This window comes from Antennarius striatus, chromosome 9, assembly GCF_040054535.1.
Source record: "Antennarius striatus isolate MH-2024 chromosome 9, ASM4005453v1, whole genome shotgun sequence".
In the NCBI taxonomy this organism is placed as follows: Eukaryota; Metazoa; Chordata; class Actinopteri; order Lophiiformes; family Antennariidae; genus Antennarius; species Antennarius striatus.
In genome coordinates, this window is record NC_090784.1 from 13,922,784 (window position 1) to 13,939,076 (window position 16,293).

Here is a 16,293-nt window from a genome sequence, read left to right on the forward strand (position 1 = left end):
TTGATCTCTCCACTCTGGCTTGGTGGTGAAGAACGCAACGCTTCTTGAGTGGACCTTTCTCTCCCGGGGTGGAGATCAGTGCTCAGGTTTTGGTGGTGTCCAATGATGGCCGTCTGCTGTTCAGTGGAGGACACTGGGACTGTAGTCTCCGCGTCACCCAGCTGGGGAAGGGCAAGCTGGTGGGCAGGATCTGCCGGCACATCGGTGAGTTTGTCTAACTTACATCTGTACAGAACTTTAAATGCATGTATGCTTTTGTTCCATGTAGCATATCTTATTTGTGTTGTTCCACAAAGATGTTGTTACATGCTTGGCTCTGGACCTCTGCGGCATCTACCTCATCTCTGGCTCAAAGGATACATCCTGTATCGTGTGGCAAGTTCTGCAGCAGGTAAACGTCTTCAGATCTCACACACAGCTTCACACAATGCACTGCCTGTGAATGTGTGGAAATGTGTAAGATGCTGCTCATGTTATAGCACTTGTGTCCCTCAGGGAGGCTTCTCCAGTGGCCTGTCACCACGGCCAGTGCAGGTTCTCTGTGGACACGATCAGGAGGTCACCTGTGTCGCCATCAGCACTGAACTGGATATGGCTGTCTCAGGGTCAAAGGTCAGAGATAACTGTTTTTACACCTGTCTGAAAGAATGACAGTATTTATTTAATATGGAAGTCAATACAAAAAAGTTTCTGACCAAAAGTACAAAACCCACAGACTTTTACAATTGATGGAGGCAGGGAAAAAACTGTCCTCATTTGACACTATACTTGGAACACAGCGAGACACATTTCTGAACTTTCGCTGCTATTGAGCCAGCAGTGTGTTGAAGCGTTTGACTCTTATCTAAAATTATCCAACCCAAACAGACAATTCACAATAAAATACATCTCCAGGGTTCATGCAGTTTATTTAAAACATATTTCACGATAGTTGACAGAAGATACATTTTCAAAATTGTATCACATACATTTAAAATTGAGTTGTATTAATTGTAATTTATAAATAGCTGGTCTTGAAACATTATTATGTAAACATCATAACGTGAACTCATCAGTGGTTCATTGCTTTGGAGGTAAATCTGCACTGTAATGCGTTAATTTTTGGCCTTTAAAGTTGTGAGTTTAAGACTTGGATGGTGTAACATAAAAGTTCTGTCCTACGTGTTTTACACTCTCGAAACTCACCTAATTTAAATGATGCCATGTATTTGGTGCCAAGTTCTGAAGGACTTTTGTAAAGACTTGTTCATTTGACTCAGGTATGTTGAAGCAGAGAAACATGTAAAACCTATGCTGGACACAACCTTCACATCGCTGCTGCTCAGAATCTTAACTTAACCCAGCAGTTGTTCATACACTCTTCAGAACCTATAATTTAAAACAAAATGAACCACAGGCAAACCACGCTTTTGGCTCTCTCATTTTTTTGTCTGTTTTTGAAGGCCTTTACTTTGATCTATTTGAATTCTCTGTTGCCAAATTTTGCAGCCTGAGAAGCTGCCGCAAAACTCCAATAATTACTTGTGACTTTATGTTTTTGATTTCGGAAAAACCTTGTAAGCATAAAACACACATGCATAAAAAATGCATATGAGGTCGAGAACAATGTGATAACATCTTTACTTAATTTGCTCCCCATTATGTTTCAGGATGGTACTGTGATAGTGCACACCATCCGACGAGGCCAGTTCCTGCGAACTCTGCGGCCTCCTGTTGACAGCTGTGTACCAGCCCAAATCTCTGAGCTCCAGGTGGGCATGGAGGGTCACATTGTGGTGCAGACTTCGCGGGAGGAACGCTCTCGTAGGAAGGTATAGCAAGCAACGAAACACAGGCTAAGCAAATAATGACACTACTAAACCAGCTTAAGCTTGTACCGCATCTCTGCTTGTTCCTTCAGGGCAAATACTCCATTCATGTTTACTCAGTGAATGGCTGTCTGCTGTCTTCCTTCACCATGGACGAGCAGGTAACTGCTCTCCACCTGGTGTCTGAATACATCATTTTGGGAACCATGCAGGGCAGCCTCCACATACGGGATTTATGCAGGTAAAGAAATTGAGAACACACTTTGCGGCATTAAACATAAATATAAAGGGCTTTATTGTATTTTATTTTTATTTTTTTCAATTCAACATTTTGGTTTCTGACAGCCTGGATGCTCCTGTAACACCCCTTGCCTTGAAAGTTCCTGTGAGGTGTGTGTCGGTCACTAAGGAGTGCAGCCACATCCTGGTGGGACTAGAAGATGGAAAGTTAATTGTGGTGGGGGCAGGGAAACCAGAGGAGGTGAGGGGTGGGGTTAATCATATGCTAAATACTCTATGGAAACCAGTTTTTTTCAGATGATAATTGAGTCTGAAATCTAACATCGCTGTTTCAGTCCTCAAGCAGGTACTAACATGTTCTCCCTGCTGCTCTCAGGTCCGCACAGGACAGTTTCCCCGTCGCCTATGGGGCTCCACACGCCGAATCTCTCAGGTGTCATCAGGAGAAACTGAATACAATCCCACTGAGAATGCCGGTAAATGAATTCCAACCCAACAACGCCTTCCTTCCTTTAAAATGCTGGGAAAATATTCTCAGTCATCAACCTCTCTGAGAGAGCAACTATACCTTCAGCACTTTTTTATTCTTAAATTACTTGATGTTTTATTGTGTATTTCATTTACAGTTCCACACTGTTTTTAGTCAGCATCATTCCAAAGAGTGGCTTTATTCTGAGGATAGAAAAGAGCTTGATGTTTGAGGTTTTGAACTACTGTTGAACTGTATATTCAGTGAGTCATATTTCAGGGATGTGACTCTCACTGGTGCACAAGAGTCCTCAGACACAGAGAACAGTAAAGCTGTGAACCCCCCAGACTCCATGTTCTCTGGCTTCTCTGTTGTCAGAGGGACATTTGTGATCCCTGTGCTATTGAATGTCCCATAGCTGTTGTTTGGCAATGGCACTTTCTTAAAACTCCTGGAAACTTGAAGACTTCTGCTGTAAATGTTGCTCGAGATTTCCACATTGCAATACAGGTAAATACCACAAGAGGGTAAATTTTGCAGAGGAAGGCATTGGTGATGAGTGATCACCAGTGAACCAGTGCTGTCTTGGGATCATCAGTGGGCTACATCCAGACGATCACACACCAGATGTGGACCAAGATACCACAATGTATAATTCTACATGTCTTTCTGCCTTTAGCAATGTAAAACTGTTACAGTGAATGCAATAACTGCTTCATTGGATAAGTATTTGTATTATATCATTTTTTATCATTATCATAATGCTTGGACACCTACTGATGCCTTACACATAATGGATTAAAAGCCTTTGCAAGTACGTCTGTGCTTGTCTCATTAGTGTCAATCACATGAATCTGTTTTGTGTGATCTGAGAATGCATTTTTTACTTTGAATCTCAAATCCTGTTTAATTTTTTGTGTCTGCGCAGTTGATTAAGCCTGCCGATCAATTTAAAAAATGTGTTGCTGCTCTACTTGACTAAGACATGCAAGATGTGAATGAAGTCAGTGAACTGGCTGGACAGATGTACTGTCTTGTCCACTAGTATCAAACAAGTAATGCAAGATCAAAAACATCACATGACTTTGAAAAACGAGCAGAAAGTGTGAGTGAGCTTCAGTGGAATTCACTTCCTGCCAGTTTTGTTTACTGTGGTTGGAACAAAGTAGTTGTTATGCAGTGTCGTGATGGGTCACAGACAAAAAGAACTATTTGGTTGAATGCAATACCATTTTCATGGCACATAGAAATTACTCTGTGGTCATAGTAACCGTAACCCACAGGCAAATATTTATTAAATCATCCATATTTGTTCACAGATTCATCTGATTTCCATTGTGGAAATACAAGAAATCATCTAGGCTGTCTGAAACCCACATTTTACTTGTACGACAATAAGATGACATGCTCCCTATGCAACTGGAAAAATTGTTTGTGGAAACACAAATTTAGTAATGAATTTAATAATGCATTAATAATGCACAGTGGTCTCAGATCATGTAACACTAATGTTGTAAGTATTTCAGATGTAAAGTGTCATGTAAGTTATTTTATCGTAGCTAAGAAAGCCCACTGTGTTATCAAACTAGATACTTCCTTTCAGAATTCAGTCTCTACATGTAGCAAAAAGTAACAGCAGTGTCACGCGATCCCATGTTTGTTTCATAATTCAGGAATCGTCTGTGAACCCTAACCTACCTTGTGGGACGGTTGTCCATTATTGAAAATGATCCCCAATTCTTGTGTGTGAACCAAAGCAGGAAAGGAAACAGATCGACTCCCACGACGAATGTCATCCAGCTCCTCTACTGTGATCCCTGCCTTGCATGTGTTTGTGATCTTAACCCATTAGAGTTGAAAAGGTCAACACGAGCAGCAGCAAGAAGAGGAGACTTTGATCTCCTGGTGGGCCGAACATCCTGTTGGCCTCCCCATAAACACCTCCAGGGGTACAATTCAGAGAGGTGGGGACCAGTGAGGCGGGTGATAAAACTGATCTGTAGACCTCCAGTCAAATACAAACCACAGAACAAGGGAAGTGGGGTAGGAGGGATGCAGTCACTCTGATGTTACCTAGTTGACAATGGAGGGAGGGATTGACGCCTCACTCTCAGTTATCAGCAGTTTCTCCATCTGACCTCTGCAGACCTGAGGGGATGCGTCTCATGAAGCGCAACAGTTTCGGTGTTGTTTGAGTTGTTCTTGAAGAACTGCACCAGCTTGTCAAACAGTGGTCTGCAACCCACCCTCAACCCCTCTTCACCCCCTCGAGTTTTTTCTAAAGCCTTTGTCAATGATTTTTTTTTTTTTTACGGCTGTCTTATCATTCCCACTTATGCATGACCAGAGAGGAACCTGGCCCAGGGTGCTTTCACACAACAGTGAGACAAGTCGGCTTGTAAAGACATGACAAGAGCTGTTCATTTATCTCTTTACTGATAAACTCATGATTATTTCATTATTTGTTTGTGTTTTTGACTCGGTGCACTTCTGAAATCTCATCTTTCCATGAAAGCTTTGTCCTGAAAGCCAGTTTTTGCGATGACAATACAAAAGAAATATAATATTAGATTCATAAGTGTCTTCAAACAAAACAGGATAAAGAAGAATGAAGTGGAATTAAGAAAAAATACGCTTGATTGAAAACACACTGAGGGCATGTAGACTGCTATTTATTATTTCACTTGACAATAACCAAGAATCTCAGACAAAGATTTAAAATGAGCAGACTCATTTGAAAGGGCATGAACTGACAGTCAAGAAGACAATTTCTTCCTTTTGTGGCATGTATGAAAAAGAAAGCAGGATTCCATGTGTTTGGAATATGGCTGGATTTTTATCAGAGCAAGAAAATCCACTCTGTCTCCTCTCATGCCTCTGCAGGCTTTGAAATGCGAGGTGCATTGTGTCTGAAAGATCTCCCCATTTGTTTTCCTCTGAAGTCTCCCGGCTCCCCCGTGATGCATTCACTAGATTTTACAAGGTGTGTGATTTACCCTGCGTTGGTTTTCTAATCTTTTCAATTGCTGAGATCAAACATGCAGTTCTTCTCAAGGCATCTTGTTTGATTCTCAAGCTCCCCTTTGTTTTTTGATTGCAGCTGATCACAGCTCTGTGTAAATACCATGTGGTGTTGTAAAATGCTTCATGTCACAGAATTCTTTTTTACTGGATTTACCCTCGGATCTAAAAAAACAAACGTTTTTTAAATTATTATTTCACCCCTGATTATGATGAATAATGTAGAAAAGCACAAAAACTATATTAAGTAAAATATTCAACATGAGGAGTAATGTGTGGTCAACTCAAGATATTATATATATTATCTAATTGCATTATAAATTCATGTCTTAATGTATATGGTAATTTCTTGAGGATAAAGATGATGATCATTACTGCTACTTTATATAGTCTAATGTTGTTTATTTGACTTTTATTTCATAATAATTATGTATGACATTTTTAATATTTATTTGAATTTAATATATTACTCTTTTGTATTGGTTATATAATTTGAACTTAATTTATTATAATTAAAGTCGAATAATTAGAATAAAATAAATTCAGGACAATGTATATCTAACACAAAGTATTCAGTGAAATTACAAAAAAATGATTTAAGTAAGTCAACATGATGATTCGTGATCAAGATAATACAGGGGGGAAAATGTAAACTGAATAAATCATTTTACCCAAAAATTTGCTTTCCAAACAAATATTCAATAAAATAAATACATATTAAATATGTTGTGTATAAATAAAGACATAACATTAAACATTGCACATCCCCTGTATCAGTGACTGGGCATATAATATACAGTAATATAATATAATATAATATAATATAATATAATATAATATAATATAATATAATATAATATAATATGGTTCTAATACTGGATCTGCGTGTCCATGCGTGGCCAGTCGGCGTCACACTGGTTCGGTTTCTTTCCGCTCCTGCTTCCAGCAGCGGGTCGCGGGGATGCAGCCAATCAGCGGGCCGGACTGAAAGCTGAGAAGATGGGAGGAGGAAGGACCCGGGAGAGCTGGTCGGAGCCTTTCCTGCCTCATCTGCTGCAAAGCTGCTGGAGAGGTGGCAGTGAGTCCATCCTGCCAGCTGAAACAGAAGAAACTGTGTTCACTCGCCCAGGACCAGTGGGGGACGCGTGGGAAGAAGGAAATGCGTCTGCCGCGCTGACACCGGGAGAACCCACGGATTACACAGCCTGAACTGTAAAGCTGCGTAAAAACATCTCATTACTGGACTAAAAGCGAACTTTCTTTCTTTGCTTCTTTTTTTTCTCTCGACACTTTTTGCTGTTGTTCTGCTGACTGAAGTCACGTCACAGATTTTCAGACGCTCCGATCTGTCACAAAAGAATTCCACGGACTGAAGACATGAAACTACTTGTCATCTGTGTGCTTCAACTTTTAAAAGTAAGCAATAGCCTATTAAGTTACTACTTTATGTTTTCTTAAAAAAAACTTTTTTAATGTTACTTCTTTCTTAAGTCACTTTTTATCCTAACAGGATTTTTAAATGAATTGACTTTTATTCCACTCCGTTATTCCCACAGGAACTCATTTTAAAGCGCGGTACCCCACGGGAGTGTGTTGCATTAAGGTTCACCAACATTATTCACCTACACGGTGACTAAGGTGTTTTATGAGCGCATTGTGGTCACAGTATGATAGAGAGCGTGTTATTTAGCCATGATCGGTGTGAGAAACAGGCCTCCACTGCAGACAATAATTTGACACTCATCCTCCTCAGAAAGAAAAGCCCACGGGGCTTGTATTCCTGCCTGGACACGCTCCTCAGAGTCAAAGCACTTATGTTAGTGTTTAGATAAATGATGAGTATCTTTCTCCTGGGATGAAAGCCAAGGTGGTGATTCTCTTAACTTTGTAAACATAACTATGAATTAGTCTGCAGCCCACACACTGAATACAAAATAAAATGTATTTACACATATCTGGGTTGGTGCTGTTGAGTGATCTCTTAAAAGTTGACTTTGCCTCACACGCAGAGTCTTTATGAGTCTCTGCTGTTGGTTTGACTCATTTTACCTCTTGATTCTACACGTTTCTTGCTGCTCCTGGTGAAATGTTGGCCTGGTGTTCTGGATATCCGGAGCAAAGCAATTATCGTCATTTTGTCCCAGTTTGTGGTGTGTGTGTGTGTGTGTGTGTGTGTGTGTGTGTGTGTGTGTGTGTGTGTGTGTGTGTGTGTGTGTGTGTGTGTGTGTGTGTGTGTGCTGTTGACTGTTAGTGATGGTGGGCTAAGGGCGAAGGGGTAGGTTGTTACCGCAGCCATTTGAATTTCCACAGAGTAGTCAATCTGATTTCTTTGGAGAAACCTGAGGATCATGAAGACATTGAACCTCTTCTCAATTCCTCAGTGAGAGCCATAAAGCAGTAGATGAACAGTTAGCGTGTCGCTGCCTGCCATCTTGTTCTCGGTTAACTGGATGTTAGATTGAAGCGAAGAGAGAAAAAAGAACCACATGCTCTTTAATTCGTCTCTAATCCACCCTGCTAATGACAGTGATCAGTGGAGGTGACGTATGCATCTTAGAAAGCTTTCCTTCAGGTCAGACTGTCTCTGCTGTCTGTTACTGTCACTGGGAAGGCTCACGTTTGGTTGTCTTCATGGGGAGGGCAGGAGAGAGCATCCTTTTGTGTGTTTATTTTCACGCAGATTAGATTAACTGCATGCCTGCAAGCTTCAAAAGTGGTCTCACTTCAAAGAGGCCCAGAAAATGTTTCAGACACAGAGAGGCTGAAGTGTGTGTGTGTGTGTGTGTGTGTGTGTGTGTGTGTGTGTGTGTGTGTGTGTGTGTGTGTGTGTGTGTGTGTGTGTGTGTGTGTGTGTGTGTGTGTGTGTGTGTGTGTCATCTGTGATGACTGAGTGACTCTGGCAGCCGTGGAGCTGAGAGCCCCATTGAAGGCAGTGTTCCCCGGTGGTCCGTCTGTTCTCACTGGGGAATCCCTTCAAATTTCAGCGTCTAACCTAAATGGAAAAAGCAATTTCAGCTCCCGTCCCTCCAGACTTTGTGCCCACAAGGCAACAGATAAGAACAAATAGTTTCTGGTAAAGACAAAACTAATCAATCTTTGAATGAAAATTGGACACAGCGCCAAAGGAAACACCGATAAATACTACATAGTCACACGGTCAGTGTTTCTCAGTGATTGATAGTGTTAAATAATGTAGAACAGAATTAAATAAAACTCTAAAGAGTAAAAGATATTCATTTCTCCGCTACTAAAGTGAAACGTAAAATTTAAAGTATAACCAGTCAGAACTAGCTGGGCTGTCTCTTTTGTAAATTAGTGAATTTAATAGATTGCATAATCGATAAAAGGGATTGTAAACACTTCTCGTTATGAAGTGGATTTGTTATTCCTAATATCTTTAATGAAAGTCATTTTAATCACCACACATAATGTTCTAATTTGTAATTGCACGTTGAAAGCGTTGGCCATATACTGTATAGTAGTGATTTATACTGTATACACGGCTGATAGTGATTTACTTATTCCTCTCCTGAGTAGGTCACTGTTCCCACCCGTCTCCAGTGGGGCATGGCCTTAATATTTTTCGGCACCAGTGGGTTTGGCAGTTTCTGCCCTGAGTCGAGTTGGCCCTCCAGGCAGGCTGAACTAAACCGGCCCAGACTCACACCAGAAACTGTAAAGTGACAGAAATTCGAGTTGGAGGTGAGAAGCAACCGGATCCACTGTCATCGAATATTAGCAAGGAGTAGATTGAGGTTTACGTTCCGGAGTGGGAGTGGAGAACGTCCATCTGTCACACGCAGTTAAGAGGTTATTATGGTCCCGTCTCGGTCTTGGTCAACCAGCTCCAGACATCCTTCTGTTTCCTGCCTGTTGACTTCACACCCCAGTACCTCTGATCTGAGGTCTGTCGCTGCTCTCCCTCGCCTGAACCAGGAAACAAATCCAGACTGTTTCTCCTCCAGGACCCCCCCTAGAAAGAGTGGCAGTGGCTCTCAGGCATGGCCTGGTGTGTGTGTGTCAGTGATTCGGGTGGGCTTTTCGTTGGAGGCCCTACAGGTCTACACGTTTCCCGTGTTTCTTGGCATACTTCAGAAACAATGAGACATCAGTGGGTTGTTTAGATGTCCCCTCGTTCTCCCCTTTGCAGGAGGTTAGTTGTTAGACATCTGTTTGCTGTTGTTAGCCCCCAGGTGGAGAAGGCCAATCCCCCTTAAATGTGTGCATGTTTAAGATGCCGTTGTTCAGAGCCTGGAGAAGGGGAGTTGGTGAAATACTGACCTTCATAGACACACCTGCAGGCCTTTGAGACTTCAAAGGCCCCCCTCTCACCCAAATAGACACTTGCATGCTGGGCAGCCTCGGTTAACTGACACCCTCGCCTGGGGCTGTCTCCTTTTTATACCACCCCCTTTTCAAGAAACACACACACATACACTGTACTCACACACAGATGCACATTGTCATTCATACTGATTTGGAACGAGTGGGAGTGCGGAAGCTCTTTTTTACTTCTTCCTTCCTCCTTTTTTGACCGTTTTCCGTCTCCCCCCTTTTTTTTCCTTATGATGTCCACTGGTCCAAAGCCATTTGATTAAAGCCAGCCACTCCTGTCAGGCATCAACCCTGCAGCACAAGCTGTTAGGAATGTCTGATATACCCCTCATGTCATAATTCAGACTGGGCTCTCCATTACCCACTTTCAGATAAGGTCTCAGAGCACTTAAAAGACGAAAACTGAGGCAGATCTAAAGATTAAAGAGCTATTTTCAGTCAACCCAGTTCTTAAAGTGCACCGAAATGGGAAGGGTGTGATATTCTTCCCAAATGTGTTCTAAGAAAAAAAGCTCCTTAATACTTGGAACTACTTACATTAAACATACTGTATTTGTATCAGTGGTTTCCAGATATGCTAACAAAGATGTTTGATTCACATCCGATCATATGAAGAGTATTCATTTTTAAGCCGTGCTATTTATTCACTCTAGGTTACTCTAGGAGATGCCTGTGCAAGCGGTAAATTCACCGAATCAGGGCAGTGCTGCAGACTGTGTCCTGCTGGAGTGAAGGTAGAGTGTGGGAAAGAAGATACCAAGTGTGCGCCATGCCCACAGGGTAAGCAGTTATAATCTAAGGCTACATCCCCGGTGTAGAATGTGCTTTCCTTTGCCTTAAGATTATGTCTGTCATCTGTTCAAGAGGCTGGAAGACATAAAAAGGCACAATCTCTCATCATCGTCAGTGATTTGTGACATAAAACATATATTGTATATCCAGACTGACACTGATTTTGCAATCCATCTCCCAGGAACATTTTTCTCACCCGAAGGCCTCGGCGCTTGCCTTCCCTGCTCCAAGTGTCCTTCAGGCGTCCCCATGTTGGCGTCTTGCTCTGCCACTCAGGATACACAATGTGAATGTGACAATGACTTCTTCTTTTGGGGCATCCACGGCCTGTGTGCGCCTTGCTCCAAATGCAATCGTGGCGAGGGCGTGATCCAGGAGTGTGGTCCACGTGGAGACACAAAGTGTCAGACATGTGGCCCAGGAACGTTTTCTGAGGAACTTCGAAGCAGCAAACCCTGCCAGGCGTGCACCCAGTGTTCCTCCAGTGAGGTGGAGATCCGTGCCTGCATGCCCAACTCAGACACTCTTTGCATGGGTGAGTTCTAGGAATGAAATAGACCGAGATCATGCATCACCAGTTATGAAGGACATTACCGGTGAAACTCTCTAATTATCTAACAACTAATACTGAAATTAATACTGCTAACTAAATAATACTTTTGTGTCACAGACCTCCTTTGAGTTCTAAAAATCAAAAAAGGAATTGAAAAATGATCAAGACTTACACTGATGTTTTTTATAATATCAGAGCAATCCTCAATTCATTCATTGTCCTGCTCTTGTAAATTCTCACTAGTTCATCAAATCAGCAGCTGGAAATAGTCTCCTACGTATAAACTGTTTGTATATTCTTAAAAACTACAGACCCTGCTGCTTTGGTATGTTATTTTTCCCTTTTGTTAATCTTAAAATATGACCTGACTTACGTAATCAGAAGGAATGAATGGTGTTGATGCTGAGTGCCACAGATGAATGCGTTGTTAATGTGTTCTTTAAACTGGATTTGCTGGCCAAAAAAAAAAGGATTGTGCCAGCTTTATTTTATTAAAGATCTAACTCAGGGGACTGTAACCATTGTAAAAGACAGAATAATGATCTAATGCAGTAGAAGAGGAAGTGGGAGGTTCTAGGAGAATACATGTGGTCAACACCTGCATCCACACCCTCATCTGAACACTCAGCAACAGTCTGAGCTGGGAAACATGAGTAGTGAAAAAAGAGCCGACTGAACTATTGTAATCCAATTGGTATGAATCTGACGGGTCCTCAGGTTAACTGCCCACATTGAACCCTAAGGCCAAAAGAGGCAGCTGACCCTAACAAGTACTCAGCTTGCTCTCAAAAGGCTTCATTTGCTCTCCAGGAATAAGGTCATCTGTAGACACTTGAGTTCCATATGTCGTGACCCTTTGGCTTCAGAGAGGTCATCCGTACCTCACAGTGTTTGATCCTAAAATAGGCTGACCACAGGAGTGAGAATGACGCTGGAAAACAGAGGCAATGAAAACCTTTAAAACTCCAGGGGACTGAGAGAGCTTTCTTACAGAGGAGTGAAACGCAGTCCAAATCTGTTTCTAATGTGCACATGAATGGTTTTGCCTCTAACGTGACTTTCCCCAAATCGACAGATAAGAAGCTGCACATTTTGTCTCGGCCTGGTCTGGATGGGCTCGATGGGACCCGTGATGCTTCTCTCTGGCCGGGTGTTGAGGAGGTGACCAAGCAAGGAGAGGCCAGTCCTGTCCCTGGAACGCCCAAATTCACCCCCCATGATGAAGGCGGCAGCAGCAACATGTTGATCTATGTGTCTGTTTTGGCCGCTGTGGTGCTGGGTCTACTTATTTACGTGGCTTATAAATGGTGAGTTTTCACAAGGGAAGGGTCCTAGCCCTTAAATGGAAGTCTTAATGCTTTTAATACAAGCCTGGGGTGAAAAATAGCTCACTGCGGGCTTAACATAACTAATTTTCCTCTACTTTTCTCAGCTGGAGAACATGTAAACAGAAGAGGGCTCTCTCTAAGGCCCGGGCAGCTGAGTTAGGAACATCTCCAGAGGGAGAAAAGCTCCAAAGTGACAGCGGCGTATTTCTGGACTCTCACAGTATACAGGACAACACCAGCAAAGGTGCGACCAGCTTTTGAAACTCCAATATAATGAATGCAATTGAATTTCAGAGGTTCCAGAAGAAGTCTTAACAAGGTGACTGTTACATCTAGACGTTCGTCAAGCTGTATGACATGCTGTGAAAATGTTAGTAGGAAATGCAAAGGAAAAGAAAATCACATGTTTCTGAAGGCTGTTACAAGAACTTAATGAATACTAATGCAGTTGAGAGGAAGAGTGTGAGCTGATAAACATGGAGGTAAATTAGGTTTACCTGGACACATGGCTAAGGATGCAGATACACACAGTAAACAGTATTATACACACATTGCTTCTATCCATCCGTTTCCTTGAAGACAAAATTATTGAGAAAAGTTTGAGAATACTTTCCATCTCCTCTCCACTCTAACACCGATCTCTTCCACGCTTCAAACAGAATAATTTCTGGACATGTGATGATGTTTGATGAATTCTGATTGAGTAAAAACTTTTCAATGGCGTTTCTAAATAAAAGGATGAATGTGTCGTAAAATGTTTGAATGGTGAGATTTCCTGGAAAATGACCAATATTTGTGAAACTTTGAAATGTCTTAATAGCGAAAGCATATGCCTGATGTTTCAGCCAACTTTCATGTAAAAATATTGAATAGTTGTTGAGTTACACCCTTAACAAAAAAAATCTGGACAGACTGCTATAACGCTAAATGCACCACCAGAATTAAAGTGGAAAGGAACCTCAAGAAAAAGGCTGCCACATTCTGCTTCTCAAAGAAAAACTCTTGTAACTCTGTAATTCACCATCCCATTTGTAGTATTAACATATCCACTCATAATATCCTGCTTGCATAAGGTTTTCTCTGTACAAATGGCAGTAACATTATAACCTATATTTCCACAGGTACTAAAAGGGACAGCAAGCTGGACAATCGTCAGTACATCAACCTGCCCCCACATAGGCAGGAGGAGGTGGAGCGCCTCCTGCAAGAGGGAGGGGCCCGTGGGTGGAGGCAGGTGGGCGCAGTGCTGGGCTATGAGCCTGAACAGCTGGATGTGTTTGGGCGTGGAGAAGCCCCTGCTCACACGCTCCTGTCGAATTGGGCCCAGAAGGAAGGGTCCACTCTGGGACTGCTGTGTTCTGCACTGGCTCGTATCGAGAGGCCCGACGTGGTGACAGTTCTTACCTGCCCCACACAGGGGGTTTCAGTGGTCTGACACCTTCTTATACTCAAGTCTGACATTAAAAGACCTAAGTGAAGAACTTTCTTTTAAAAGTGAGGCTCTCTGATATCAGCGTCTCTGTCACAGCGGCGTCTGCCGACTCTTCTAATTTCTTTATTGGACATTTATTCAATTCTTAATGAGATAAGAAAACTTGTTCATGTAACACTATCCTGTTGTCCAGTTTATACCATTTGATTTTATATGGATCCAAATGAATGATAAAGTATCTTGTGATGTGTCCATTATCGGTGTGTCACAATATCTCGCAGATACAACTGAGGGACAGTGATTTACATTTCTGGTTAATCCTACATGCCTTACTCACCGGACAATGACAAACCATGGCCAGACCTGCAAAGACCTCCACATACATTTCATAAGTACATTTCCAGTATTGTTTTCATGCACATATGTCCTACAGTACTGTACTTGGTAGGCGACTGGAATCAGAAAAAATAATTTGTACCTGCTGCACAAGTGTGGTTATTCTCACTATACTATTTTTGTTTTGTTTTTTATACATGAATCAAATTTTAGTATTTGACACCACTTTTCTATTGCTGTTATTTTTTGTAAAAAAGAAAAAAAAAGACTGTTTGCTGGTATGGTGGCCAAGTCTCAACAGAAATCTAAATGATGCTTGCAGTTGCTAAGAGCACTTATAGAGAACATCTTAAATTAGTGCCTTGTTCTTTCCTTCTTCCTTCTCTGCTAGAGTCACGAAGTAGCCTTGGTATTTATTTATACTGAGATTATGCACCAGTGATGCCTCCACTCCCATCACCAGCTTTCTTGGCTCTTCCTAATAATCATGTATGATTGTAAATACCAGTTTTATGTTTTTTTATTATTATATTGCATATTGTTTGATACACTGTGGCTTCAAGGAAGATCATTTATTAAATGTGAAGAATGAAGGAAATTGATAGAATTCTGTTCTCCTTATGGTCAAGATGTACGGCTCTGTTTTTGTCACCATATTTTCTCAGAGAAAAAAACCCAGAAGTGTTAACATCTTTACTTGTCTTCAAGATTCCTTCTTGCAATTATATTTATTTCATCACATTTCAAGTCTCTAACCGAATCAAATATATGAGAACCATGGGGATCTGCGGTGTGTTAGTCACACATATGTGATGGAGAATTTTATTAATTTTTTCAACATAGCAGTTAATGTTTTCCATATTGTAATGATATTCCACAACGTCTTGTAAAAGTTTTATTCATTTAATGAAAATTTGATAAATTAGTGATGGAAACACAGGAAATAATATGGGTGAATAGAGTTGAATAGTCTGAATACTGTATCAGTTGTGGAGTTGCTTAGTTTTCAAAAATGAATGAGTATTTTTTTATACTACAAAATTGATGTGGCTAACAGTAATGAATAAATTCATGAAGTAATGAACAATAATAACTAATGTAGAATAATGCTAACAAAAAAAATTTACAACTAATTTTTAATAATGAATACATGTTAAAATAGTATAATTTTAATGCATGAACAGTAGAATAATCCTGTTAGAGAAATAAGATTCTGAACTGATTCACTTAAAAAAAGACAAGTGGCGATAAAAGCAATTAATAAAAGGTTATAAAAATAGATAACAGTGAGAAAGTTGGGACAGATTTGGAACATTAATGGTATCAAGGGATTAGGTAAGTAATAACACTTCCTATCCTCTTCCCCTCAGGGAAATCAGTTAAGGGTATTCAATAATTTAAAGGTGAAATGAAAGTATTAGCTTCATCCAAACTATTTATGATGAAAGTTTCCTTTTTCTCTGTGAGAACCGATCTGCTGCTCCCCCTTCTGATCTGGTCTGCACTCCCAATCTGTTAATGATCTCTTTGCATTCAGTTCTAAGTGGGAGCAGGCATCTTGCGTGGCCTACGGCGGTGTTATATGCCGTCACACACTCCAGACGGGACTGCTTAACTGCGGTCTGGAGCACACAGGCATGGGGCTATGGAATGTACTGAGAGGGGGGTTGGGGCCGAGGAGTGCAGGGGAAGTGCCTGCACTCGTCCCAGTTCTCCCCATTTAGTGCAAACCACACAGCTCTTAATGAAGACACTGATAGCTCTGGTTCTTAAGAGTTGCTGAACAACTGCCTAAACAGTGCGTGTGTGTGTGAATGTGTGTGTTCTCTAGTGAAACGTGCACCCCCTTCATGAGGGAGGTAGAGTTTGTTTTGCTCTCAGCGGTCCATCGTGTAATGGGGGTCACTCACGTTTGCTTAGATCTGTTTGAGGGATCAAAATGACATTTAAGTGAACCCGACTCACAGCAGGAAAGCCAG

General features: G+C 41.4%; 2 protein-coding genes across 4 annotated transcripts in view; both read left to right on the plus strand.

Moving 5' to 3' along the window:
* nbeal2 (neurobeachin-like 2) overlaps positions 1–3,334 on the plus strand; it is a 32,371-nt gene extending 29,037 nt beyond the window's left edge. For all 3 annotated transcript variants that reach the window (XM_068323201.1, XM_068323203.1, XM_068323202.1), the window contains 7 exons: positions 32–204; positions 297–391; positions 496–612; positions 1,650–1,811; positions 1,901–2,049; positions 2,154–2,289; positions 2,425–3,334. In XM_068323201.1, the coding sequence (XP_068179302.1) occupies positions 32–204; positions 297–391; positions 496–612; positions 1,650–1,811; positions 1,901–2,049; positions 2,154–2,289; positions 2,425–2,532 (940 nt within the window). In that variant the 3' untranslated portion in view covers positions 2,533–3,334. The remainder of the gene's footprint in view (positions 1–31; positions 205–296; positions 392–495; positions 613–1,649; positions 1,812–1,900; positions 2,050–2,153; positions 2,290–2,424) is intronic.
* A 3,253-nt stretch (positions 3,335–6,587) lies between these two features.
* Positions 6,588–14,912, plus strand: nradd (neurotrophin receptor associated death domain). The gene is made up of 6 exons (XM_068323845.1): positions 6,588–6,954; positions 10,527–10,653; positions 10,847–11,200; positions 12,294–12,525; positions 12,651–12,790; positions 13,668–14,912. Exons 1-6 carry the CDS (start codon positions 6,916–6,918, stop codon positions 13,979–13,981), a joined length of 1,206 nt encoding a protein of 401 aa, XP_068179946.1. The 5' UTR covers positions 6,588–6,915; the 3' UTR covers positions 13,982–14,912.
* Positions 14,913–16,293: the final 1,381 nt, after the last annotated feature.

Bases quoted from the DNA above. Each gene is read 5' to 3' on its own strand.
- nradd (XM_068323845.1), top strand. From the start codon at position 6,916: ATGAAACTACTTGTCATCTGTGTGCTTCAACTTTTAAAA. The intron at 12,526-12,650 runs GTGAGTTTTCAC...TACTTTTCTCAG, and splicing joins ATTTACGTGGCTTATAAATG to CTGGAGAACATGTAAACAGA. The intron at 12,791-13,667 runs GTGCGACCAGCT...ATATTTCCACAG, and splicing joins ACAGGACAACACCAGCAAAG to GTACTAAAAGGGACAGCAAG.